The sequence below is a fragment of the Dipodomys spectabilis genome, unplaced genomic scaffold, assembly GCF_019054845.1.
Source record: "Dipodomys spectabilis isolate Male_0828 unplaced genomic scaffold, ASM1905484v1 ptg000639l, whole genome shotgun sequence".
Taxonomy (NCBI): Eukaryota; Metazoa; Chordata; class Mammalia; order Rodentia; family Heteromyidae; genus Dipodomys; species Dipodomys spectabilis.
Window position 1 is genome coordinate 38645 of NW_024871316.1, and position 25738 is coordinate 64382.

Here is a 25738-nt window from a genome sequence, read left to right on the forward strand (position 1 = left end):
GGGGCGACCATCTGGGTGGCTGTAACACCTGGCACGTAGGCATCTGTACAGATGCGGGGCGACCATCTGCATGGGCTGTAACACCTGGCACGTGGGCATCTGTACACACGCGGGGCGACCATCTGGGTGGCTGTAACACCTGGCATGTAGGAATCTGTACAGATGCGGGGCGACCATCTGCACGGGCTGTAACACCTGGCATGTAGGCATCTGTACAGATGCGGGGCGACCATCTGGGTGGCTGTAACACCTGGCATGTAGGAATCTGTACAGATGCGGGGCGACCATCTGCACGGGCTGTAACACCTGGCATGTAGGCATCTGTACAGATGCGGGGCGACCATCTGGGTGGCTGTAACACCTGGCACGTAGGCATCTGTACAGATGCGGGGCGACCATCTGCATGGGCTGTAACACCTGGCACGTGGGCATCTGTACAGATGCGGGGCGACCATCTGGGTGGCTGTAACACCTGGCACGTGGGCGTCCAAGCCATCCTCAACCCCGAGACACAGAGGCCAGGGCTGGGGAAAGAACGAGCCAGTGCAGAGGCCCTGCTGACTGACATGTCTGTCACGGGATATCCAGCCAGGAAAACTCTGGTCAGATACTTAAATCACAGGTCCTCTTGGAGGTCACAGCCACCACAGGCCCTGCAGGGTCTCCACAGAGCCTCTGGGAGGGTCCCTGGCAGGGGCCCAGGCCTGACCTCTGTGTCCCACATAGCACCTGTGAGAGCAGAAAGTGGCAGTGCACAGATGAGCCCTGCCTGGCCACCTGCTCTGTGTACGGGGATGGCCACTACCTCACCTTTGATGGACAGCGCTACAGTTTTAGTGGAGACTGCGAGTATACACTGGTGCAGGTATGTATGGGGGGTGAGTATGTCCTGTTTCATGTGTGTGGGTACTGCTAGTATGCACTAGTGCAAATGTGTGGACAGCAGGGGGATTATGCGCTGTGCAGGGGTGTGGACAGAGGAGGGTACGCTGGTGCAGGGGTGTGGACGGCAGGCAAGTGTGCTGTGCAGGGGTGTGGATGGCAGGCGAGTGTGCACTGTGCAGGGGTGTGGATGGCAGGCGAGTGTGCGCTGTGCAGGGGTGTGGACGGCAGGAGAGTGTGCTCTGTGCAGGGGTGTGCACGGCAGGCGAGTGTGCGCTGCGCAGGGGTGTGGATGGCAGGGGAGTGTGTGCTGTGCAGGGGTGTGCACGGCAGGCGAGTGTGCACTGTGCAGGGGTGTGGATGGCAGGCGAGTGTGCACTGTGCAGGGGTGTGGACGGCAGGCAAGTGTGCACTGTGCAGGGGTGTGGATGGCAGGCGAGTGTGCGCTGTGCAGGGGTGTGGACGGCAGGAGAGTGTGCACTGTGCAGGGGTGTAGACGGCAGGGGAGTGTGCGCTGTGCAGGGGTGTGCACGGCAGGGTAGTGTGCACTGCGCAGGGGTGTGCACGGCAGGCGAGTGTGTGCTGTGCAGGGGTGTGGACGGCAGACGAGTGTGCGCTGTGCGGGGGTGTGCACGGCAGGCGAGTGTGCACTGTGCAGGGGTGTGGATGGCAGGCGAGTGTGCGCTGTGCAGGGGTGTGGACGGCAGGAGTGTGCGCTGTGCAGGGGTGTGGACGGCAGGCGAGTGTGCGCTGTGCAGGGGTGTGGACGGCAGGGGAGTGTGCGCTGCGCAGGGGTGTGGACGGCAGGGGAGTGTGCGCTGTGCAGGGGTGTGGACGGCAGGGTAGTGTGCGCTGTGCAGGGGTGTGGACGGCAGGGGAGTGTGCACTGTGCAGGGGTGTGCATGGCAGGCGTGTGCACTGTGCAGGGGTGTGCACGGCAGGGGAGTGTGCACTGTGCAGGGGTGTGCATGGCAGGCGAGTGTGCGCTGTGCAGGGGTGTGCAGAGGAGGGAGTCAGCAGCCTGGGCCCAGCCACACAAGGCCTCGAGAGTGCGGCTGTCCCAGCATGCCTGTGGGCGCCCCACGCATCCGGTCTCCTCGGCCCTCTGCTCTCTGCCCTCCAGGACCACTGCAGCGGGAACAGCAGTGCACAGGGCGCCTTCCGCGTGGTCACGGAGAATGTCCCCTGCGGCACCACAGGGACCACCTGCTCCAAAGCCATCAAGCTCTTCCTCGGGGTGAGAAGCCCGGGTACCAGGAGCTCTGCGGCCTGGGGCTGGGCGGGGGCTCCGCGGCGGGATACGGCCTGGGGCTGGGCGGGGGCTCTGGGGCGGGATGGGGAGGCAGGGGCGGGGGCTCCGCAGTGGGATACGGCCTGGGGCTGGGGCGGGGGCTCCATGGCGGGATGCGGCCTGGGGCTGGGCGGGGGCTCCGTGGTGGGATGGGGAGGCAGGGGCTGGGGCGGGGGCTTCGTGGCGGGATGGGGGGCAGGGGCTGGGCGGGGGCTCCGTGGTGGATACAGGCCTGGGGCTGGGCAGGGGCTCCATGGCAGGATATGGGCCTGGGGCTGGGCGGGGGCTCCATGGCGGGATGGGGGGCAGGGGCTGGGCGGGGACTCCGTGGCGGGATACGGCCTGGGGCTGGGCGGGGCCTCTGGGTCGGGATGGGGGGCAGGGGCTGGGCCGGGACTCTGTGGTGGATACGGGCCTGGGGCTGGGCGGGGGCTCCGCGGCGGGATACAGGCCTGGGGCTGGGCAGGGGGCTCCGTGGTGGGATGGGGGGGCCGAGGCTCTGCCAGACCCTGAGGGCTGTTTGTCACGCAGCGCTACGAGCTGAAGCTGAGCGACGGGAAGGTGGAGGTGGTTCAGAAGGAGGCGGGGCAGGAGATGCCCTTCTCCATCCGCCAGGTGGGTGTCTACCTGGTGGTGGAGACGGACGTTGGCCTGGTGCTACTATGGGACAGAAGGACCAGCATCTTCCTCAGGCTCGATCCAGAGTTCAAGGTGAGACGGAGACGGGAAGGCCACTGCATTGCTCCCAAGGCCAGAGGGACCCAGTGGGCAGGGGACAGAGACGGAGACAAGGGCAGATTTAGAAGGTGCAGAAAGAGGCAGGATGCACAGAGACAGAGACAGAGCGACCCCGAGAGGAGACAGGCAGAGAAAGGCAGACACAGGGAGACGGGGGGGGGGGGGGGCAGGAACCCTCGTCCATGGCTGTCCTTCCGCGGCCATAGCAGGTGGCGGTAGACTAGGTGGTCAGTCCTCCCTCAGCTCTAGACACTAGAATTGCAGACGAGACGCCGGCAGAGCCACGTTCCCGCTTGGGCTTGGGTAGGCCGCGGCGGCCTCTTTGGCCTCTGGGGCAGCCGTGCGGCCTTAGGGGGCTGGGGTGTGTGGGAAGGGGCCCCAGCTTACTTCTGCTCTTCCTGGGCTTTGCAGGGCAGGGTCTGCGGCCTGTGCGGGAACTTCGACGACAACACCATCAACGACTTCACCACACGGAGTCAGTCTGTGGTGGGAGACGCCCTGGAGTTCGGCAACAGCTGGAAGTTCTCCCCGTCCTGCCCCGATGCCCTGGTGCCCAAGGACCCCTGCACTGCCAACCCTTACCGCAAGTCCTGGGCCCAGAAGCAGTGCAGCATCATCAACAGCAAGACCTTCGCTGCCTGCCACGCCCATGTATGACGGAGGGGCGGGAGGCTGGCTGAGGGCAGGGAGGGGGCGGGGGGGGCCTGGCTGAGGGCAGGGAGGGGGCGGGGGGGGCCTGGCTGAGGGCAGGGAGGGGGCGGTGGGGGCCTGGCTGAGGGCAGGGGAGGGGGCGGGGGGGGCCTGGCTGAGGCATCCTGGGGAGCAGGCAAGGAAGGAGATGCAGCCATCAGCCCAGGGTGCATGCGGGGGCCAGGATGGGCTATCTGGGAGCCGGGGATTGAATGGGAACACCCGGTAGCCAGAACTCAGCAGCATCAGGACCGCGCTACAGACACCAGCCATTTGCTTCCCTGAGCCCCGCTGGAAACGGGCCAGCAGACCAGGGTGTGCATCCAGGGGTCCCCGGAGCTGAAGCCCTGTCTCCCCCAGGTGGAGCCCACCAAGTACTACGAGGCCTGCGTGAGCGACGCGTGTGCGTGCGACTCGGGGGGAGACTGCGAGTGTCTGTGCACCGCCGTGGCGGCCTACGCCCAGGCCTGCCACGACGTGGGCGTGTGCGTGTCCTGGAGGACGCCCGACGTCTGCCGTGAGTGCCGGGCGGGGAGGCAGCGCCGGGGCCCTCGGGAGGGACAGGCGGGTTTTGAAGGAAGCGTAGCCGCGTCTGAGTGAGCCCTGGGGTGTGGTTGAGGGGTTCTGTCTCGAGACCCCTGTGCCCCATCTCATGTCAGCCCCTCCAGGACCTGGGAACCAGGAGGGGCGGGACCAGGGTCACCCTTCCTGTTCTGGGCCACCGTGGCCGGGAGCGTGGGGTGGCGGGACCAGGGTCACCCTTCCTGTTCTGGGCCACCGTGGCCGGGAGCGTGGGGTGGCGGGACCAGGGTCACCCTTCCTGTTCTGGGCCACCGTGGCCGTGGCCGGGAGCGTGGGGTGGCGGCGCCGGCCGAGCTCCGGGCTGACTCTCGCTGTCCCCGCAGCGCTCTTCTGCGACTACTACAACGCGGAGGGCCAGTGCACGTGGCACTACCAGCCCTGTGGAGCCCCCTGCATGCGCACCTGCAGGAACCCCAGCGGCCAGTGCCTGAACGGCCTTCGTGGCCTTGAAGGTGGGCTGGGGGCTGGCCTGGGAGGGCTGGGGTGTGGCCGGGCCCCCGGGATCTGCCCTGGGGAACTTGGGGTCCAGAGTGGGGGTCCACCGGGGCCGTGGGCTGCCCCAGGGCACGCGGCATGCCCGGCCGGCGTGTCTGACGCAGCTCTGGCCCGCAGGCTGTTACCCCCAGTGCTCAGCCGACACACCCATCTTCGACGAGGACAAGATGCAGTGTGTGGCCACGTGCCCCACCCCGCCACCACCGCCACCCATCTGCCGTGTCCACGGGAAGTCGTACCGGCTGGGCACTGCGGTGCCCTCTGGCCAGAACTGTCACTCCTGGTGCGTCACGTGCCTGCCCAGCGGGGGCGGGGGGCTGGGCCGCTGCACTCCCAGCAGCTCTGGGCCTTGCGCCCTGGGCCCGGGTCTCCTGACAGGCTGTGTGCTCTGGATCAAGCACACAGGACACACTTCTCTTAGGGGCTGGGGTCCTGTGTCCTGAGGTCCAGAGATGTGGGGTACGTTCCAGGTTGGGGTGCTTTGAGGGTGCAGGGGACAGCTAACGGGGTCCCCTGTGCTGACGCCAGGGGACGGGTGCCGGTTGGAAGCGTGGGCCGAAGAGCAGTGTTTTTTATTTTTGGCCAGTCCTGGGGCTTGAACTCAAGGCCTGGGCGCTGTCCCTGAGCTGCTTTTGTTCAAAGCTGGTGCTCTACCACTTGAGCCACAGCGCCACTTCCGGCTTTTCCTGCATATGTGGTACTGAGGCATCAAACCCAGGGCTTTGTGCACGCTAGGCCAGCACTCTACCACTAGCACCTTCCCGGCCTTGGGCAGTATTTTAGTTCGCATGTCTCCATGGTCACTGACCGCTGGCCAGCCCTGGAGAAGACATGCGCCCAGGGGTGCTGACCCCAGAGGGCTGGAGGCAGGGCCGCCCCTGGCCAGCGGGCCGTGGGGAGGCACGGGGCCCTGTGCGGGCCGGCGGCAGCCCGCACACCCTGCTTAATGCTCCTCCTCCCGCCAGCGTCTGCACGGAGCGCGGCGTGCACTGCGTCCACGACCCCCAGGGTGAGTAGTCGCAGCCTCCGGGCCGGGGGTTGGCGGTCTCCGCTAGCGCCCCGGCCCCCATCAGCCCCGCGGCTCTTTCTGCTCCCCGCAGCCTGTGTCTGCACCTACGGCGGGAGCCGCTTCCGTCCGGGGGACGTGATCTACCACATGGCCGACGGCACGGGCGGCTGCATCACTGCCCGCTGTGGGGCCGAGGGCACCATTGAGAGGAAGACCTACGCGTGCAGCCCCACCACCCCCGGGCCCACAACCACCTTCTCCTTCTCCACGGCGCCGCCCGGTAAGGCAGAGGGGCTCGGGGTCCTGTGGCTGCCCCACAGTCTGGCTGGCTGGATGCCGGGTGTGTGCCCAGCACCGAGGGTCAGAAGGGGTCTGGAGCATCAGCACCTGATGGCGCCCTGCCCCCTCTCCCAGGCGCCCTGCCGTGGAAAGGGCCGGCGCCTCCGGCCCCCAGCTGCCGGGGCGGGCCTGGCCTCCACGATCCTGCCTCCAGCAGCGGACGGGCCTGGCTTTGAGCGTGCTCTGACCCCAGGACTGAGGCTCCCCACACATGGGAATTTAGGGCTACTGCACGCACGCCGGGCATCTCCAAGCCCCTACGCCCGCGGTGTTGGCAGCACCGTCACCAGCCTCCGAGCGAGGCGCTGCTGACGCTCTGCTTTTAGGGATTATACACATGGGCTCTTCCAAACTGCTGCTCCACCCCTGCCCGGGTCAGGCAGGCCGAGCGCTGTTGGCCCTTCTGTGGTGAAAGGCCCAGGCAGCTGGTGGCATGGCGGGGCGGCAGGGCCCGAGCACCAGCCCCGGTGCCAGAGGCGGCCCCGAGCACCAGCCCCGGTGCCAGAGGCGGCCCCGAGCACCAGCCCTGGTGCCATCTCTGTCCCCTTCTTTGCCCACAGCTGTGAGCTCAAGGCAAACCGTCGGCACAGGGCCCAGCCCCACCGAGAGCACGGCAAGCACGGAGCCCCCGAGCACCGCCTCCTCCTCCAGGGAGATGCCGGGCACCACCTCTGTGCAGACCAGCCCGGGCTGCGAGGACCAATGCCTGTGGTCCCCGTGGCTGGACGTCAGCCGTCCAGGGCTGGGGCTCGACAGTGGTGACTTCGAGACGCTGGAGAACCTCCGGGCGCACGGGTTCCGGGTCTGCCCGGCGCCCAGGGCCGTGCAGTGCCGGGCCGAGGGCGCGCCCGAGGAGCGACCCCTGGCCCCGGGCCAGCGCGTGGACTGCAGCCCCGCCGTGGGGCTAAGCTGCCGCAACAGGGACCAGGCGTCGGGGCTCTGCCACAACTACCAGGTGAGGATCCTGTGCTGCAGCCCCGCGCCCTGCTCCAGCTCCAGCAGCCCCGAACCGACCCTCAGCACCGCCTCCAGCCCAGCCAGACCCGGAACCGCCTCCCCGGCCGCCTCCACCTCAGCCACTGTCTCCACAGCTAGTGCTCCTGTGCCTGCCCCGGACACCCCTGCACCTGCCCCGGACAACTCCACACCTGCTCCACGCACCCCTACACCTGCCCCGGGCACCTCCACACCTGCTCCACACACCCCTACACCTGCCCCGGGCACCTCCACACCTGCCCCGGACAACTCCACACCTGCTCCACGCACCCCTACACCTGCCCCGGGCACCTCCACACCTGCCCCCGGCACCCCTACACCTGCCCCCGGCATCCCTACACCTGCCCCCGGCACCCCTACACCTGCCCCCGGCACCCCTACACCTGCCCCACGCACCTCCACACCTGCCCCACGCACCCCTTCACCTGCCCAAACAACTCTTCCCACCACTAGCATAATGCACGTGTCAACCACTTCAGCAAGGCCCTCCGCGTCCACTGTGGCCACGGAAGCCACAGCGCACACCCACAGCCTGACCTCCCCTGGAGGCCCCTGCCGGCAGGAGTTGTGTGAATGGACCGAATGGATGGACGGCAGCTATCCCAGGCCAGACAGGAACAGTGGTGATTTCGACACCTTTGAAAACCTGCGGTCCCAGGGATTCCAGTTCTGTGAGCGCCCTCAGCAGGTGGAATGCAGGGCACAGTTTTTCCCCAACACACCGCTGGCTGAGCTGGGCCAGGACGTGACCTGCAGCCTGGAGCAGGGGCTGATCTGCCTGAACAAAAACCAGCTCCCGCCCATCTGCTACAACTACGAGATCCGGGTGAAGTGCTGCCGCACCGTGGATCAGTGTGCTACCAGCATGCGGGCCCACACCGAGGCCAGCCCACGCTACACCAGCCCCCAGACGCCAGCCACCGGCTGGACTGCCAGCAGACACTCGTCAGCAGACACCTCAGCACCTGTATCCAGAACCGGAAACCCCACTGGCAGAACTCAAACCAGCACTGCACCTGTAACCACTAATTGCCAGCCACAGTGCAACTGGACCAAGTGGTTCAACGTGGACTCCCCCGTCCCCGGGCCGCACGGAGGGGACGTGGAAACCTACAGCCGCATCCTCAGGGCGGGAGAGCAGATCTGCGGTCGCCCCGAGGAGATCACTCGGCTGCAGTGCCGGGCTGAGAGCCGCCCGGAAGCAAGCCTGGAGAGCCTGGGCCAGGTGGTGCGGTGCGACCCCGACGTGGGCCTGCTGTGCCGGAACCAGGACCAGCCGGGGACCCTGGGAATGTGCCTGGACTACTCGGTGCGGGTGCTGTGCTGCCGGCAGCCCGAGGGCTGCCCTACCACCACCTCTGTCACCCGACCCAGGGCCTCCACTGAGAGTGTGACTCCTACGCACACAGTCAGCACCTCCTCCAGACCCCAGACCAGCTCCTCCTCTGCGCACACAGTCAGCTCCTCCTCCAGACCCCAGACCAGCTCCTCCTCTGCGCACACAGTCAGCACCTCCTCCAGACCCCAGACCAGCTCCTCCTCTGCGCACACAGTCAGTGTCTCCTCCAGACCCCAGACCAGCTCCTCCTCTGCACACACAGTCAGCTCCTCCTCCAGACCCCAGACCAGCTCCACCTCTGCGCACACAGTCAGTGTCTCCTCCAGACCCCAGACCAGCTCCACCTCTGCGCACACAGTCAGCACCTCCTCCAGACCCCAGACCAGCTCCTCCTCTGCGCACACAGTCAGCACCTCCTCCAGACCCCAGACCAGCTCCACCTCTGCGTACACAGTCAGCACCTCCTCCAGACCCCAGACCAGCTCCACCTCTGCGTACACAGTCAGCACCTCCTCCAGACCCCAGACCAGCTCCTCCTCTGCGCACACAGTCAGCACCTCCTCCAGACCCCAGACCAGCTCCTCCTCTACGCACACAGTCAGCACCTCCTCCAGACCCCAGACCAGCTCCTCCTCTACGCACACAGTCAGCACCTCCTCCAGACCCCAGACCAGCTCCACCTCTGCACACACAGTCAGCACCTCCTCCAGACCCCAGACCAGCTCCACCTCTGCGCACACAGTCAGTGTCTCCTCCAGACCCCAGACCAGCTCCTCCTCTGCGCACACAGTCAGCTCCTCCTCCAGACCCCAGACCAGCTCCACCTCTGCGCACACAGTCAGCACCTCCTCCAGACCCCAGACCAGCTCCACCTCTGCGCACACAGTCAGCACCTCCTCCAGACCCCAGACCAGCTCCACCTCTGCGCACACAGTCAGTGTCTCCTCCAGACCCCAGACCAGCTCCACCTCTGTGCACACAGTCAGTGTCTCCTCCAGACCCCAGACCAGCTCCTCCTCTGCGCACACAGTCAGTGTCTCCTCCAGACCCCAGACCAGCTCCACCTCTGCGCACACAGTCAGTGTCTCCTCCAGACCCCAGACCAGCTCCTCCTCTGCGCACACAGTCAGTGTCTCCTCCAGACCCCAGACCAGCTCCTCCTCTGCGCACACAGTCAGCACCTCCTCCAGACCCCAGACCAGCTCCTCCTCTACGCACACAGTCAGTGTCTCCTCCAGACCCCAGACCAGCTCCACCTCTACGCACACAGTCAGCACCTCCTCCAGACCCCAGACCAGCTCCTCCTCTGCGCACACAGTCAGTGTCTCCTCCAGACCCCAGACCAGCTCCTCCTCTGCGCACACAGTCAGTGTCTCCTCTGCGCACACAGTCAGCTCCTCCTCTGCGCACACAGTCAGCTCCTCCTCTGTGCACACAGTCAGCTCCTCCTCTGCGCACACAGTCAGTGTCTCCCCTGCGCACACAGTCAGCACCTCCTCTCAAAGGCACAGCACCACTTCTGCATCTACAGCCAGCACAAGACCTGTGTCTACACCGCCAGCAAGCCAGTCCTCCGCCGTGCCCCCTGAGTGCCAGCCACAGTGCAACTGGACCAAGTGGTTCAACGTGGACTCCCCCGTCCCCGGGCCGCACGGAGGGGACGTGGAAACCTACAGCCGCATCCTCAGGGCGGGAGAGCAGATCTGCGGTCGCCCCGAGGAGATCACTCGGCTGCAGTGCCGGGCTGAGAGCCGCCCGGAAGCAAGCCTGGAGAGCCTGGGCCAGGTGGTGCGGTGCGACCCTGACGTGGGCCTGCTGTGCCGGAACCAGGACCAGCCGGGGACCCTGGGAATGTGCCTGGACTACTCGGTGCGGGTGCTGTGCTGCCGGCAGCCCGAGGGCTGCCCTACCACCACCTCTGTCACCCCACCCAGGGCCTCCACTGAGAGTGTGACTCCTATGCACACAGTCAGCACCTCCTCCAGACCCCAGACCAGCTCCTCCTCTGCGCACACAGTCAGCTCCTCCTCCAGACCCCAGGCCAGCTCCTCCTCTGCGCACACAGTCAGCACCTCCTCCAGACCCCAGACCAGCTCCTCCTCTGCGCACACAGTCAGCACCTCCTCCAGACCCCAGACCAGCTCCTCCTCTGCGCACACAGTCAGTGTCTCCTCCAGACCCCAGACCAGCTCCTCCTCTGCGCACACAGTCAGCTCCTCCTCCAGACCCCAGACCAGCTCCACCTCTGCGTACACAGTCAGTGTCTCCTCCAGACCCCAGACCAGCTCCTCCTCTGCGCACACAGTCAGTGTCTCCTCCAGACCCCAGACCAGCTCCTCCTCTGCGCACACAGTCAGTGTCTCCTCCAGACCCCAGACCAGCTCCTCCTCTGCGCACACAGTCAGCTCCTCCTCCAGACCCCAGACCAGCTCCACCTCTGCGTACACAGTCAGTGTCTCCTCCAGACCCCAGACCAGCTCCTCCTCTGCGCACACAGTCAGTGTCTCCTCCAGACCCCAGACCAGCTCCTCCTCTGCGCACACAGTCAGTGTCTCCTCCAGACCCCAGACCAGCTCCTCCTCTGCGCACACAGTCAGTGTCTCCTCTGCGCACACAGTCAGCTCCTCCTCTGCGCACACAGTCAGTGTCTCCCCTGCGCACACAGTCAGCACCTCCTCTCAAAGGCACAGCACCACTTCTGCATCTACAGCCAGCACAAGACCTGTGTCTACACCGCCAGCAAGCAAGTCCTCCGCCGTGCCCCCTGAGTGCCAGCCACAGTGCAACTGGACCAAGTGGTTCAATGTGGACTCCCCCGTCCCCGGGCCGCACGGAGGGGACGTGGAAACCTACAGCCGCATCCTCAGGGCGGGAGAGCAGATCTGCGGTCGCCCCGAGGAGATCACTCAGCTGCAGTGCCGGGCCGAGAGCCGCCCGGAAGCGAGCCTGGAGAGCCTGGGCCAGGTGGTGCGGTGCGACCCCGACGTGGGCCTGCTGTGCCGGAACCAGGACCAGCCGGGGACCCTGGGAATGTGCCTGGACTACGCGGTGCGGGTGCTGTGCTGCCGGCAGCCCGAGGGCTGCGGTGTGACTCCGACGGTGCCTCACACGATCTCCACCGCCTCCGCCTGGTCTCCTCCACCCTCCCCGTCAGCTCGCTCCTCGCCTTGGACGTCTGGCTCCCTGTCAGTCTCCGCTCCCAAATGCTTCTGCAATGTACACAACCACCTGTATGCAGCAGGTAGGCGCAGGGGCCTGCGGGAGCGGCAGCCAGGCAGGGCTGGCATTTAGCAGTCACGCAGATTGGCCCCAGACCCTGGGAGTGCTGACGCCACTTCCACAGGGGTGGTGTGGCCCCCGGGCCTGGCGGCTCCAGCCCGGCTGGGGAGGGGCCTTTCCGGGAAGGCCTCTACTCATCCTCCTCGCCCTTTGGTTCAGGGTCTACTGTATACCTCCAGAGAGACCTCGAGGGCCATTGCTACCACGCCACGTGCAGCCAGGACTGCCTGGTCATCCGGGGTGTGGACCAGGACTGTCCCTCCACCGTACAGCCCCCCACGCCCACTTTGTCTCCCTCCCCATCATCGCCCTCTCCGCCATCCACCTCTCCCTCGGGCTCCCCGCCTGCCCACTGGTGCCACAATGTGATTCCTCCAAGAAAGGTCAGTTGCCGTGGGGCCTGGGCCGCTGCAGGGCCTCTGCAGTGAGGCCTCAGCCCAAGGTCCTCCGCTGGCCGAGTGACCACTGGGTGGCAGTCTTGCTGCGGACTGGGGGTTGGGCCTCCCCCGTGGCTGGCTGTCCAGGCGTGTGGGGCCTGGGGTTGGGGCTGCTGGGGGGGCAGGGACAGAGGAGGGGCGTCTCCACACGGTGAGCACCCCCAGCCAGCTCGGCTCAGGAGGGGGCCACAGGTCACAGGTGGGTGGGAGGCAGGCAGGGCCCCAGTGGGTCCTGGGTCCGCGCACAGTACCCTGATTGCTGCGGGGGAGGGAGGGTGCCGAGGCCGGGCTGTGGCCCGCAGCTGTCTTCATTCTGCAGAAAGGGGAGACGTGGGCCATGGCCAACTGCTCCCAGGCCACCTGTGAGGAGGACCACAGCGTCTCCCTGAGCCCCCGCACCTGCCCGGAGATAGAAGTACCGGCGTGTGCCAATGGCTACCCGGCCTTGAAGGTGGACGATGAGGACGGCTGTTGCCAGCACTACCAGTGCCAGTGTGAGCCGGGGCCCACCGGGTGGGCTGGGGGCCCCACCAGGGGCGGGCCGGGGTCCCACCGGGGGCGGGCTGGGGATCCCACTGGGGGCGGGCTGGGGGTCCCACTGGGGGCGGGCCGGGGGTCCCACCGGGGCAGGCTGAGGGTCCCACCGGGGGCGGGCCGGGAGTCCCACCGGGGCGGGCCAGGGGTCCCACCGGGGCAGGCTGGGGGTCCCACCGGGGCGGGCTGGGGGTCCAGCCGGGGGTCCCACCAGGGCGGGCGGGCAGCCCCACCGGGGCTCAGACACCAGCAGGCTGGGCGGGCCGGGTGGGCGGGGCTCAGGGGCCGGGTGGGCGGGGCTCAGACAGCAGCAGACTTCAGCTCAGGGTGTCCTCCGAGCTCTGTGGAGCCCCAGCCCTGTGGGGCGGGAGTGGGGAACACTGGCCTCTGCTGCTCTGAGCTCTGGGGCCGGCGGACGCAGCGCGGGGCGGACCGTGCGCCTCCCAACGCAGAGCGTCTCACGCTGTCTGTGTGGTGGAGGCGGCGGCGGCTGCTGGCGTAACCGCCGTGACCCGCAGGTGTGTGCAGCGGCTGGGGAGACCCCCATTACATCACGTTCGACGGGACGTACTACACCTTCCTGGACAACTGCACCTACGTGCTGCTGCAGCAGATTGTACCCGTGTTTGGCCACCTGCGGGTCTTGGTCGACAACTACTTCTGCGACCCCAAGGACCAGGTGTCCTGCCCGCAGTCCATCATCGTGGAGTACCACCAGGACCGTGTGGTGCTCACGCGCAGGCCGGTGGGCGGGGTCATGACCAACCAGGTGAGCGGCCCTCGCGAGGGGGTGGGGAGGGCGGGCGGGCGGGCGGGCAGGGGGCCTGGGGTGCGGCGGGCGGACTGGCGGGGGTCCTGGGGTGTGGCAGGTGGACGGGCGGGGGGCCTGGGGTGCGGCGGGCGGGCAGGCGGGGGGCCTGGGGTGCGGCGGGGTGACTCGCCTGCTGTCCTCACCTCCCGTGGGCCGCGGCCTCCAAATCCAGATCCTTTTCAACGACGAGGTGGTCAGCCCCGGCTTCCAGAGGAACGGCATCGCCGTCTCTCGCGTGGGCATCAAGATGTACGTGACCATCCGCGAGATCGGGGTCCAGGTCATGTTCTCCGGCCTCATCTTCTCAGTGGAGGTGCCGTTCCACACGTTCGCCAACAACACCGAGGGCCAGTGTGGTGAGTGCCGGCCCAGTCTCGCCGTGGCTGCCTGCCGAGGGTCGCCGGGCTGAGCCTGCGGCTGCTTCCGGCTGCACACACCTGGGTCTTCAGCCGTCAGGGGGCGGCGGCCTGGTACCCTGGCCGGGCACCGTCCATGGCTGGCTTCTCGGGGGGGGGGGGGGGGACATGGCACATAGGGAAGACACTCGGGCAGGAGATTCTCAGGAAGGGCCCACGGGTCTGGGGTGGGGGAGCGGGGCATGGGCGTCTGGCTCTGCCACCCAGACTCTGGCGTCCGTCCAGCCGTCCGACCCCGCCTCACCCCCAGGCACCTGCAGCAATAACCAGAGGGATGACTGCCGACTCCCCAGGGGCGCCGTGGCCGGCTCCTGCGCCCAGATGGCCGGCCACTGGAAGGTGCACATCCCCGGCCAGCCCTCCTGCTCCGGGCCTCCGCCCCCGCCCAGCTCCGTGGTGCCCACGCCCCCACTGGCCTGGTGCCCACCCTCGCCGCTCTGCCAGCTGATCCTGGGCGAGTAAGACTTGGTGGGGGGAAGGAGGGGGCGCAACCCTAGCCACCCTGTCCCGGTGCTGTTGGCCCTCAAGGAGATCCTTCTAGAAGGAGGACAACTGTCCCGTGCTGGGTCCTGAGGGCTGCCCTCAGGCTTCCTGGCAGAGCAGTCAGTGCTGGAAAGCCGGCGTGAGCCGGGCCAGGGCCAGGCCACTCTGTGTCTGAGCCTTCTACCGGCCTCTTCTCATGGACGTGGGCTCGGGTCACGGCCTAGGGCCCGGGCGGCAGGCGGGTGGGGCGTGTTCGCAGGAAGGGGTGAGCTGGCGGGACTGGGACCGGCACACAGCGGTGCGGATGGCCTTTGTCCCGGAGGCCGGCTGGCCAGGCCCAGGGGCCGAGCGGAGCCCGCCTTCAGTGGAGTCCTCCCCTGGGCACTCAGGCCGGCCGGTGGCCGGGGAGGGGGCGGCGGTGCACTCACCGGCGCGTCCGTCCGTCCTGCCCCAGCGTCTTCCAGCCCTGCCACGCCACCGTGCCCCCGCAGCCATTCTTCCAAGGCTGCGCCTTCGACCACTGCTACAGCACGGACATCCAGGTGCAGTGCTCCAGCCTGGAGCTCTACGCGTCCCTCTGCGCCTCCTTCGGCGTGTGCATCGACTGGAGGAGCCGCACCAACGGCTCGTGTCGTGAGTGCCCGCCCGGCAGCGCCCCGGCCTGGTGCCGAGGGGGAGGAAGCCGCGGGGGCCGGCTGGGGCCGCTGCTCAGGCGCCCGCTTCTCCCGCAGAGTTCTCCTGCCCTGCCGACAAGGTGTACCAGCCCTGCGGTCCATCCCGCGTCCGCTACTGCTACGGAAATGACAGCACCAGCATCTGGTACAGGACATGTCCTACGGCGCACCTCAGAGCCACACGGAGACCCCGGCCAGGCTCCCCCCTGTGGCTTGGCGGCGGGGCACAGAGACACCCCTCTCCCTCCCCCCCCCCGCTGACCCCCTCTCCCCACAGGGCGCTCCCCGAGGCTGGCCCCTTCACCGAAGGCTGCTTCTGCCCTGACACCATGACGCTGTTCAGCAACGAGTTCCCTGTCTGTGTGTCCTCCGAGTGCCCTGGTACACGCCGTGGGCCGGGCCAGGCCGAGGCGGGAGCAGGGAGGTGTAGGGAGGGAGGGGCAGGGCGTAAAACGGACCCCAGATTCTTCCTTGGCTCCCCGTGGGTCCCCGCCCCTCCCTGTGGCTGCCCAGAGTGACCGCCTGGCCTCTTTTCCTGCAGTGTGTCTGGGGCCCCGCGGGGAGCCGGTGGAGGTAAGCGCCCCGCCAGGATGGATGCAGGGCAGCGGGCGCCGCGGGACTGTGCGGGGCTGTGCAGGGCAGTGCGGGGCAGCGGGTGCCGCGGGGCTGTGCGGGGCTGTGCGTGGCTGTGCGGGGCTGTGCAGGGCAGTGCGGGGCAGCGGGTGCCGCGGGGCTGTGCGGGGCTGTGTGGGGCTGTGCGGGGCTGTGCGGGGCTGTGCGTGGCTGTGCAGGGCAGTGCAGGGCAGTGGGCACCGCAGGACTGTGCGGGGCTGTGCAGGGCAGTGCAGGGCAGCGGGTGCCACGGGACTGTGCGGGGCTGTGCAGGGCAGTGCGGGGCAGCGGGTGCCGCGGGGCTGTGCGGGGCTGTGCAGGGCAGTGAGGGGCAGCGGGTGCCGCTGGGCTGTGCGGGGCTGTGCGTGGCTGTGCGGGGCTGTGCGGGTCTGTGCGGGGCTGTGCGGGGCTGTGCGTGGCTGTGCAGGGCAGTGCAGGGCAGTGGGCACCGTGGGACTGTGCGGGGCTGTGCAGGGCAGTGCAGGGCAGCGGGTGCCGCGGGGCTGTGCGGGGCTGTGCAGGGCAGTGAGGGGCAGCGGGTGCCGCTGGGCTGTGCGGGGCTGTGCGTGGCTGTGCGGGGCTGTGTGGGTCTGTGCGGGGCTGTGCGGGGCTGTGCGTGGCTGTGCAGGGCAGTGCAGGGCAGTGGGCACCGCGGGACTGTGCGGGGCTGTGCAGGGCAGTGCAGGGCAGCGGGTGCCACGGGACTGCGGGGCTGTGCAGGGCAGTGCGGGGCAGCGGGTGCCGCGGGGCTGTGCGGGGCTGTGCAGGGCAGTGCGGGGCAGCGGGTGCCGCGGGACTGTGCGGGGCTGTGCAGGGCAGTGCGGGGCAGCGGGTGCCGCGGGACTGTGCGGGGCTGTGCAGGGCAGTGCGGGGCAGCGGGTGCCGCGGGGCTGTGCGGGGCTGTGCGTGGCTGTGCGGGGCTGTGTGGGGCTGTGCGGGTCTGTGCAGGTCTGTGCGGGGCTGTGTGGGGCTGTGGGGGCTGTGTGGGGCTGTGGGGGCTGGGCTGTGGGGCTGTGGGGGCTGTGCGGGGCTGTGTGGGGCTGTGGGGCTGTGGGGGCTGTGGGGACTGGGCTGTGCGGGGCTGTGGGGCTGTGTGGGGCTGTGCGGGGCTGTGCGGGGCTGTGCGGGGCTGTGGGGGCTGTGCGGGGCTGTGTGGGGCTGTGTGGGGCTGTGGGGGCTGTGCGGGGCTGTGCGGGGCTGTGGGGGCTGTGCGGGGCTGTGCGGGGCTGTGCGGGGCTGTGGGGGCTGTGCGGGGCTGTGCGGGGCTGTGCGGGGCTGTGTGGGGCTGTGCGGGGCTGTGCGGGGCTGTGCGGGTCTGTGCAGGTCTGTGCGGGGCTGTGTGGGGCGGTGGGGGCTGTGTGGGGCTGTGGGGGCTGGGCTGTGGGGCTGTGGGGGCTGTGCGGGGCTGTGCGGGGCTGTGGGGGCTGTGCGGGGCTGTGCGGGGCTGTGCGGGGCTGTGCGGGGCTGTGGGGGCTGTGCGGGGCTGTGCGGGGCTGTGCGGGGCTGTGCGGGTCTGTGCGGGGCTGTGTGGGGCGGTGGGGGCTGTGTGGGGCTGTGGGGGCTGGGCTGTGGGGCTGTGGGGGCTGTGCGGGGCTGTGTGGGGCTGTGGGGCTGTGGGGGCTGTGGGGACTGGGCTGTGCGGGGCTGTGGGGCTGTGTGGGGCTGTGCGGGGCTGTGTGGGGCTGTGGGGGCTGTGTGGGGCTGTGCGGTGCTGTGTGGGGCTGTGCGGTGCTGTGTGGGGCTGTGGGGGCTGTGTGGGGCTGTGCGGGGCAGCGGGTGCCGCGGGGCTGTGCGGGGCTGTGCAGGGCTGTGCGGGGCTGTGCGGGGCTGTGGGGCTGTGTGGGGCTGTGCGGGGCTGTGGGGGCTGTGCGGGGCTGTGGGGGCTGTGCGGGGCTGTGGGGGCTGTGCGGGGCTGTGCGGGGCTGTGCGGGGCTGTGTGGGGCTGTGCGGTGCTGTGTGGGGCTGTGGGGGCTGGGCTGTGCGGGGCTGGGCAGCGCTGAGCGGCCTGGAGGCCCTCTGCTGTCCTGCAGACCCCGGGGTGCCTCTGGCCCCCCGACCTGTCCTCCGCCCCGTGGGGGCACGGGGGATGCGGGAGCCCCCCAGGCTCGCCCCCACCCCTCCCCTTGCCCGCCCCAGCCCCACCCGCCCGTGCCGTTCTGGCTGCGGCTGCCCTGGGGCCAAGCCGCTGGCCCACAGCAGGTCACGCTCACGCTCCCCCGCAGCCGGGCCGCACGGTCAGCGCCGACTGCCAGGAGTGCACCTGTGACCCCGCCACGCTGGCCCTGAGCTGCCGCAGGACGCCGTGCGCCCTGCCCCCCGTGTGCCGAGCGCCGGGCTTTGTGTTGGTGCCCGCGGCCCTGGAGGCTGGCCAGTGCTGCCAAGAGTTCAGCTGCGGTGAGTGCGGGGGGGGGGCAGTCCTGGGGTCACAGGTACACCGCCGTGGGGGGAGGGGAAGTCTTGGGGGCACAGGTGCACCCCCGCCCAGAACACCCCGCGGAGGGGCAGCGGGCGGGCGCGGGCCAGCACACCCCGCGGAGGGGCAGCGGGCGGGCGCGGGCCAGCACACCCCGCGGAGGGGCAGCGGGCGGGCGCGGGCCAGCACACCCCGCGGAGGGGCAGCGGGCGGGCGCGGGCCAGCACACCCCGCGGAGGGGCAGCGGGCGGGCGCGGGCCAGCACACCCCGCGGAGGGGCAGCGGGCGGGCGCGGGCCAGCACACCCGGCGGAGGGGCAGCGGGCGGGCGCGGGCCAGCACACCCGGCGGAGGGGCAGCGGGCGGGCGCGGGCCAGCACACCCCGCGGAGGGGCAGCGGGCGGGCGCGGGCCAGCACACCCCGCAGAGGGGCAGAGGGCGGGCGCGGGCCAGCACACCCCGCAGAGGGGCAACGGGCGGGCGCGGGCCCGGCCTGGGTCCTGCCTTCGCCCACCGGGCGATCAAGCCAGGCGTTCTCCGGCGTGGGGCTGGCCGCAAGTGTGGTCTCCCGGGACATGGATGCTCCTGGAGACCCCCGTGGGGTTCAGTTCCCTGGGGCAGAGTGGGCCCCGCTTCTGACTGCCACCCCCCCCACACAGCCTGCAACTCCAGCTACTGCCCCGAACCCCTGGACTGCCCTGAGGGCTCCATCCGGGTCGTGACCTACGAGGAAGACGCCTGCTGCCCCAGCCAAAACTGCAGTGAGTGTCTCCCACCCTGTGCCAGGCCCCGTGGGCACCGTGGGCTGGGGGCCGAGGCCTGGGACTTCCCTCGGCCTAGTCAGGACCGATGCTGGCCGGGCCTCTGCCTGGGAGGGCTGGTGGGGAGCAGCAGGGCTCACATTGGGGAGGGACGCGGCAGGAGCGGGCCCGGGAGGGCTGGGGGTGAGCCGCAGGGCCGGGCTGGAAGGTGCAGGGTGGGAGGGGCGGCCAGGATGGCCAGTGTGTCAGCGGGTGTGATTCCCGACAGGCTGGCAAGTCTGCAATGTCAACGGGACCCTCTACAAGGTGAGGACCCCTCCGGGCCTGGGCTTCCCTCCCCTGGGCCCCACCTGCCCGAGGCTCGGGAGGCACAGCCGAAGCTTGTGCCAGTGAGGGGGCCTGCGCTGGACCCCGGTGCCCGGCGGTGGCACCACGGGCAGCCCTCTTGGGGCAGGATGGCCCGGGCCGAGCCCACTAACGCCCAGCTCCGGGCTTCTGCAGCCGGGCGCCATCATCCACTCCAGCCTCTGTGAGACGTGCAGGTGTGAGGCGCCCAGCGACTCTCCCGTGGACACTCTGGTGGTCAGCTGCGAGACGCAGCACTGCGACACCCACTGCCCCCTGGTGAGTGCTCGTGCCCGGCTCCGCCCCCTCCTCCAGGCGGCCAGCCCGGCTCAGGCCGCTGTCCTCCTCCCACAGGGCTTTGAGTACCGGGCCCACAGCGGGCAGTGCTGCGGGTTGTGTGTGCAGAAATACTGCGTCGTAGTGAATTCCAGCAGTGACGATGCCCACCTGGTCCACGTGAGTGGCCACTGCCATGGGGCGGACAGGGCCTGTGGGGTGCGGCCTCTGCCTTGTCCACTTGGTCACAGCTGCGGGGTGGGCGGGGCCTGCGGGTGTGGGCTCCAGGCTTCTGTTGGGGCCAGGTCACTGCAGCGCCTCCCACAGGCTCCAGGAAGGCCCAGCGTCAGGGCGGTGTGTAACACAGGCCTGGAGCAGGGCTGAGCCGGCAGAGCCCTGGTGTGTGGGGGCACTTGGGAAGTTGTCCGTGTCGGGCGTCTAGCTGGGCAGTGCCCGTGCTTCCCAGGGAGCCGCTCCCGGGGAGAGCCGCTCACCCGTGGCCCGGCCTCCTTCCAGGCTGGCGAGACCTGGACGGAGCCCGGGAACAGCTGCGTGACTCACCACTGCGAGCGGCGCGGGGACCGGCTGGAGGTGGTAACGAAGGTGGTGTGCTCCGCCAACTGTTCCCAGGCGAGTGCTGGGCCTTGGCGCCCTGGGCGTCCCGGGGAGACAGGCGCAGGGTGCGGCCGCCGGCAGGATGGCTGCCCACCTGTGTGTGCCATGGAGGGGGGGCTCCCAGACCGGGTCCCCACCTCCCCCTCTGGCTTTCCCCACACTCATCGCATCCTGGTTGGCACAGGACCAGGACGGCCAGGAGAGCCACACCTGCCCACAGATAAACAGCGGTGAGCAGCGGGGGCTGCCGGGCAGGCCCTCCAGCCCAGGGGGCCAGGAGAGGTCAGGCGGGTGCCTAAACGCTGCCCACCTTCCGTGCCCCTCCCCAGGGTCTAGCTGCATGGTGCACCACAGGGACGAGACCGTGGAGCAGGACGGCTGCCGTGGCTCCGTGCGCGCCTCCTACTGCCAGGGGCACTGCGGGGAGTCCACGTCCAAGTAGGAGACCCCAGGCCGGGCCCTGAGCCACAGGGGTCATGGGGGGCTCAGAGGCAGGGCTGACCCTGGGTGTGGTCAGGTCCGTCCAGGGCCACAGGCAGTGGGGGAGTGGAAGGCCCGGAGCCAGGAGGAGGGGTAGGGCGAAGGCTCGTCCAAGGACCCCTAACGATCAGTCCCTGGGAATGCACGAGTGCGGGGTCCCTGGCCTGGGGTCCCTGGCCATGCCTGGGTGGTAGGCAGTGCTGCTGTTGGCTGTACCACCCTCCCAGCCCCGGGGTGCATTGCAGCCCGGTTGGGTCTCCAGCCCTAGAACCCGGTGGTCACAGCCGGCTGGAACTGGCCCAAGAGGACTGAGGGGTGAGTCAGTAGCGGATGATAGCCCAGAGCTGTGCAGGCCGGTGTGAGGTGGCTGTGCCTGGCGTGGTGCCAGCTCGTGGGGACAGCCGGCCCAGGGCACCCGCCGGGTGGCCACGGTGGGCTGAGGAGCCCACTCGGGGTCTGGTGCTGAGCATGTCTGCCCGCAGGTACTCCCTGGAGGCCAACACGGTGGAGCGCAGATGCCGGTGCTGCCAGGAACTCCGCACCTCCCAGAGCAACGTGACCCTGCGCTGCCCGGACGGCTCCAGCCGGGTCTTCAGCTACACCCAGGTGGACGAGTGCACCTGCCTCCAACAGCAGTGCCAAGGGCCGGGTGGCACCAGCCGCTCAGCCCCGTCAGCGTCGGAGCTCCAGTCTGAGGAGAGCGGGGAGCGCGAGGAGCGGGGAGAGGGGCCCAGGCCTCCCCCGTAAGGGCCAGTGCCACTCCCGCCTGCCCCGGGGGCAGCCAGGAGAATGTAAACAACGTCCAACGTCCTTCTCCTCTACCATCACTCCTGGCGTCCCGGCCTCCACCTGCCAGGAAGCCGGGCTGCTGGGCAGCGCTGGCTGTGGGCCGGCCTGCCCCTGCACACACACACACACACACACACACACACAATGCATGACAGTCACAGACACGGGCCCTGCGGCTCCCCAGCCTGCGTCCCGCCCAGGGCCCGCTCAGGAAACCATCCGTCTCTTCCATAAATAAACTCTCAGCCTTTTGCAATCTTTGGACTGTGCATTTTAAAAACGTGTCCATGCATCCAGGCGGGGACCGGGCGGTGCTGTCGGCCACCTGGGGGAGCCTGCTGAACCATCAGCTGGAGGGGGTCGCGTGCCTGGAGCACAGGCCTGATGCCTGATGGCAAGGATGCCATCGCCCAAAGAGGCGTCTGGTCAGATGACAGTGAGGGGTGGAGGAAAAGATGAACGAATGAAACGAACGAACGGAAAGTGAGTGAGTGAACAAGTAAACGAGTAAGTGAATCATCGTGTGGACTTGTGAGCCAGTGAACGAGCCGTGAGCAAACAAGTTGGGCCCAGGGTTCTACAGAGTATCCGGGACACGGTCCCCAGCCCGGCGGAGGTGCTCTGCCTGCCTGTGCACCCACCTCCATGCACAAAGCTCCGGGACACTTCCATGTCACCACTGCATGCTTGGGGCACACCTGTGGGCACGTGTAGGGTGACGTATGTGCACACAGGCAGCCTCGTGTCCTCTGCTTGGAGTGGGTGATTTTCCCAGCCCTGCCTTCTCGAACATGATGTTCACTACTTCAAACACACACTGCCTCCGTTTCTCTCCACTCCCAGTGCCGGGCCCAGCAGGGGTGAGTCCCAGCAGGGCCGCGGTCAGCTGGACAGGAGGCGCTCAGCGGCGCTTCCTGTGGCTGCCACAAGGTGGCGCATGACCCGGGTCCGCACCTTCTGGCTGAGGCTGCCGTGCCAGGGACCCAGGGTCCTGGCCTTGAAGCTTTCATTCATTCGTTCGTTCACTTTCTTGCTGGCCCACACACTCGCTCATCACGTGCACACTCATTCACTCACACTGTCACTAACGTATCCATCATTCACTTACACATGTGTTTCCTCCCTCGCTTATTCACTCATTTATTCTGGGGCCTTCCTGGGTCCCTGGAAGCCAGCCGCAGGGGAACTAAGGCCCTGAGTGAGGGGCTGGGTGGGAGGCCCGGGGTCCTCACAGTCCACACCGGACATCCACTGGGTGTGCCCGGGCTCCTCCGACCTGGCTGTCGACATTCACGTGGGCCGGGGCTGTCCTCGGGCCGCCTAGAGGCCCTGAGGCCCAGGGCACGGCGTGCCAGTCCCACTAGCTTCCAGGTCATAGTCCATAGTCCACCCCAGCGCCTGCTACTCACACTGCCATTGGTCTGGCAGGTCCCGCAGGTGGGGGGGTCACTGGGATCCTCGCGGGCCCCGTGGTCCCGCAGGGGGGTAGGGGTCACTGGGATCCTCGTGGGCCCCGTGGCCCCGCAGGCAGGGGTGGGGGGTGGGGGGGCACTGGGATCCTCACAGGCCCGTGGTCCCGCAGGCAGGGGTGGGGGGGGTCACTGGGATCCTCGTGGGCCCCGTGGTCCCGCAGGTGGGGGTGGGGGGTGGGAGGGCACTGGGATCCTCGCGGGCCCCATGGCCTCGCAGGCAGGGGTGGGGGGTGGAGGGGCACTGGGATCCTCACAGGCCCGTGGTCCCGCAGGCAGGGGTGGGGGGTGGAGGGGCACTGGGATCCTCGCGGGCCCCGTGGTCCCGCAGGCAGGGGTGGGGGGGGTCACTGGGATCCTCGTGGGCCCCGTGGTCCCGCAGGTGGGGGTGGGGGGTGGAGGGGCACTGGGATCCTCGCGGGCCCCGTGGTCCCGCAGGCAGGGGTGGGGGGGGGGTCACTGGGATCCTCGTGGGCCCCGTGGTCCCGCAGGTGGGGGTGGAGTCACTGGGATCCTCGCGGCCCTGTGGTCCCGCAGGCAGGGGTGGGGGGTGGGGGGGCACTGGGATCCTCACGGGCCCCGTGGTCCTGCAGGCAGGGGTGGGGGGTGGGGGGGCACTGGGATCCTCGCGGCCCTGTGGTCCCGCAGGCAGGGGTGGGGGGTGGAGGGGCACTGGGATCCTCACAGGCCCGTGGTCCCACAGGCAGGGGTGGGGGGGGTCACTGGGATCCTCACAGGCCCGTGGTCCCGCAGGCAGGGGTGGGGGGTGGGGGGGGCACTGGGATCCTCGCGGGCCCCATGGCCCCGCAGGCAGGGGTGGGGGGTGGAGGGGCACTGGGATCCTCACAGGCCCGTGGTCCCGCAGGCAGGGGTGGGGGGGGGTCACTGGGATCCTCGCGGCCCTGTGGCCCCGCAGGCAGGGGTGGGGGTGGGGTCACCTTGCCGGTCCCGTGACCCCCTCCCATCGTCTGGCCTGGCCCTTCCACCCTCACAGCAGCAGCCCGCAGGGCTGACTTTGGGCACAGGTGCCCGTCTGTGGCCAGGCAGGGCTGGGGCTCTCCTGTGTGACCCTTGACCCTTTGTGGCCGGCAGGGGCACAGCCGGTGAGCGTGGCTGACCCGGCAGCCTGCGCTGGTGCTGGCTGGCCTGCTGGCCTCAGCCACTTCTGGGCCCTGGCTGAGGGCGCTGCCCCCCGGGGAGGATCGGGTGTCCCACGGGCCAGCTCTTCCTCTCTGAGCAGGGGGACCCTGAAGTGGCTAATCCTCGGGACCCGCCCCGCCCCGCCCACCACCACGCCACATCCCTGCCTGGAACCGAGGGCCCGCTGGCAGGGGGTAACCGGAGAGCTGGCCCCAGCGCAACCCCAGCCGGGTTATGCAAGGCGTTGTTTCTGGAAAGCGTCTCTGAGCTGCGTGTGGTCACAGAGCCTTGGCGGTGCAGCCGCAGGGCCGCGGGGGTCCTGACGCCGGGCGGCAATGTCCCCTCAGCCCCGGGCGTTAGGAAGAGGCTGCCTCCAGCCCGGAGAAGGAAGGCCTCACTTCAGGAGCTGCCTTGGGGAGCCACAAACTTGAGTTGGGGGTCAGTGCTGGGGACAGGTGTGGGGTTCTAGGGAGCCTATGGGCCCGGGGGACAGAGGCACCCAGCCTCCCCTGACCTCTCAGCACCCTAGGCTTAACCAGCGTGAAAGCCGCCAGGAGCAGGGGGCACACAGCCAGGCCCCGAGGCCCGGAGGAGGCCTGGGGGGCGTGGGGCGGGGGGGCTGTGTCAGGGTCAGCGGAGGGCGGGGAGGGGCTGCGTCAGGGTCAGCAGGAGGGAGACGCTCGGAGGGGAGCGCAGCTGGGCGCTGGTGTGGGCGCTGCCGGCTGGGAGCGGCCTGCGGCTTCCTGAGGGCGCACGGCCGGCCCCGGGGACAGCGTGGGCTGCTGCTGTGATCCAGAAAGGAGGACAGATCCCCGGGCCTTTCCCAGGCGAGCACAGAGCTGAGGCATGGCTGGGGTAGAGGGCAGCTTGGCAGGTGTGAGGTCCTGAGTTCAAATCCCAGCATCCCCCCTCCCCAACAGCACAACAACGATGGGCAAAGGCGGTGAGTTCCAAGCCCCAGTGGCCGGGAAAGGAGTGTGGCGGCTGCGTGTGGCCTGGTGCGGCCTTCCTCTCACCTTGAAGGAAGCCACTGAGCTCCCACTCCCAGCAGGGAGGAGGCTGGAGCCCACTGTGTCCCAAGGCCGCTCTGAGTCGGGGCTGGACTGCGTGGCCCCGATGACACAGCCACTCGCATTCCTGCCCCTCCTCCCAGTTACACAGCTCAGGCCCCAGGCCGAGCTCCAGCTGGCCAGCCAGCCCCTCCCCTGGCCCGGCCAAGCTTGGCATCACCTGAACTTAGTGTCTCTCACGGGAGCACGCAGGGCCACGGCCTTAGAGGCCTTAGGGGCCAAGCTGTAGGCAGCAGGAAGCCTCAAGGGGGACAGAAATCCCAGGAGTGTTTCCAGGAGAGACCCCTCCCCCTCCTCCCGGTCCCCCAGCGCCCACCCAGCGCCCGCCCAGCCCCCGCCCAGCGCCCCGCCACCCAGCCCCCCCCCCCCGCCCAGCCCCCGCCCAGCCCCGGCCCAGCCCCCGCCCAGCCCCCGCCACCCAGCCCCCCCCCCCCCCCGCCCAGCCCCCGCCCAGCCCCCGCCCAGCGCCCGCCCAGCCCCCGCCCAGCCCCCGCCCAGCCCCCGCCCAGCCCCCGCCCAGCGCCCGCCCAGCGCCCGCCCAGCGCCCGCCCAGCGCCCGCCCAGCCCCCGCCACCCAGCCCCCCCCCCCCCCGCCCAGCCCCGGCCCAGCCCCCGCCCAGCCCCCGCCCAGCCCCCGCCCAGCCCCCGCCACCCAGCCCCCCATCTCACTCATAGGAGGCCCAGCCCCCGCCCAGCCCCCGCCCAGCCCCCGCCACCCAGCCCCCCATCTCACTCATAGGAGGCCCAGCCCGGCCTAGTGGGCACCTGACAACA

At 69.3% G+C, this 25738-nt stretch overlaps 2 protein-coding genes across 2 annotated transcripts in view; both read left to right on the forward strand.

Annotated features, from left to right (window-relative positions):
• Window positions 1-21243, forward strand: part of Muc5ac (mucin 5AC, oligomeric mucus/gel-forming) — a 35426-nt gene extending 14183 nt beyond the window's left edge. Inside the window, 30 exon segments of the mRNA XM_042671524.1 lie at window positions 727-865; window positions 2006-2119; window positions 2705-2884; window positions 3323-3562; window positions 3962-4118; window positions 4507-4635; window positions 4796-4961; window positions 5644-5687; window positions 5779-5967; window positions 6587-7062; window positions 7122-7500; window positions 7535-11602; window positions 11800-12023; window positions 12397-12571; window positions 13130-13380; window positions 13595-13778; window positions 14089-14296; window positions 14776-14954; window positions 15053-15140; window positions 15273-15376; window positions 15537-15568; window positions 17830-18001; window positions 18679-18780; window positions 19049-19086; window positions 19282-19404; window positions 19480-19581; window positions 19918-20031; window positions 20201-20246; window positions 20346-20454; window positions 20979-21243. Of these exon segments, the coding sequence (XP_042527458.1) occupies window positions 727-865; window positions 2006-2119; window positions 2705-2884; window positions 3323-3562; window positions 3962-4118; window positions 4507-4635; window positions 4796-4961; window positions 5644-5687; window positions 5779-5967; window positions 6587-7062; window positions 7122-7500; window positions 7535-11602; window positions 11800-12023; window positions 12397-12571; window positions 13130-13380; window positions 13595-13778; window positions 14089-14296; window positions 14776-14954; window positions 15053-15140; window positions 15273-15376; window positions 15537-15568; window positions 17830-18001; window positions 18679-18780; window positions 19049-19086; window positions 19282-19404; window positions 19480-19581; window positions 19918-20031; window positions 20201-20246; window positions 20346-20454; window positions 20979-21243 (8797 nt within the window).
• Window positions 21244-24824: 3581 nt separating this feature from the next.
• The window catches only part of Muc5b (mucin 5B, oligomeric mucus/gel-forming), a 50331-nt gene continuing 49417 nt past the window's right edge, over window positions 24825-25738 (forward strand). The window contains 1 exon segment of the mRNA XM_042671525.1: window positions 24825-25189. Within this exon segment, the coding sequence (XP_042527459.1) occupies window positions 24825-25189 (365 nt within the window).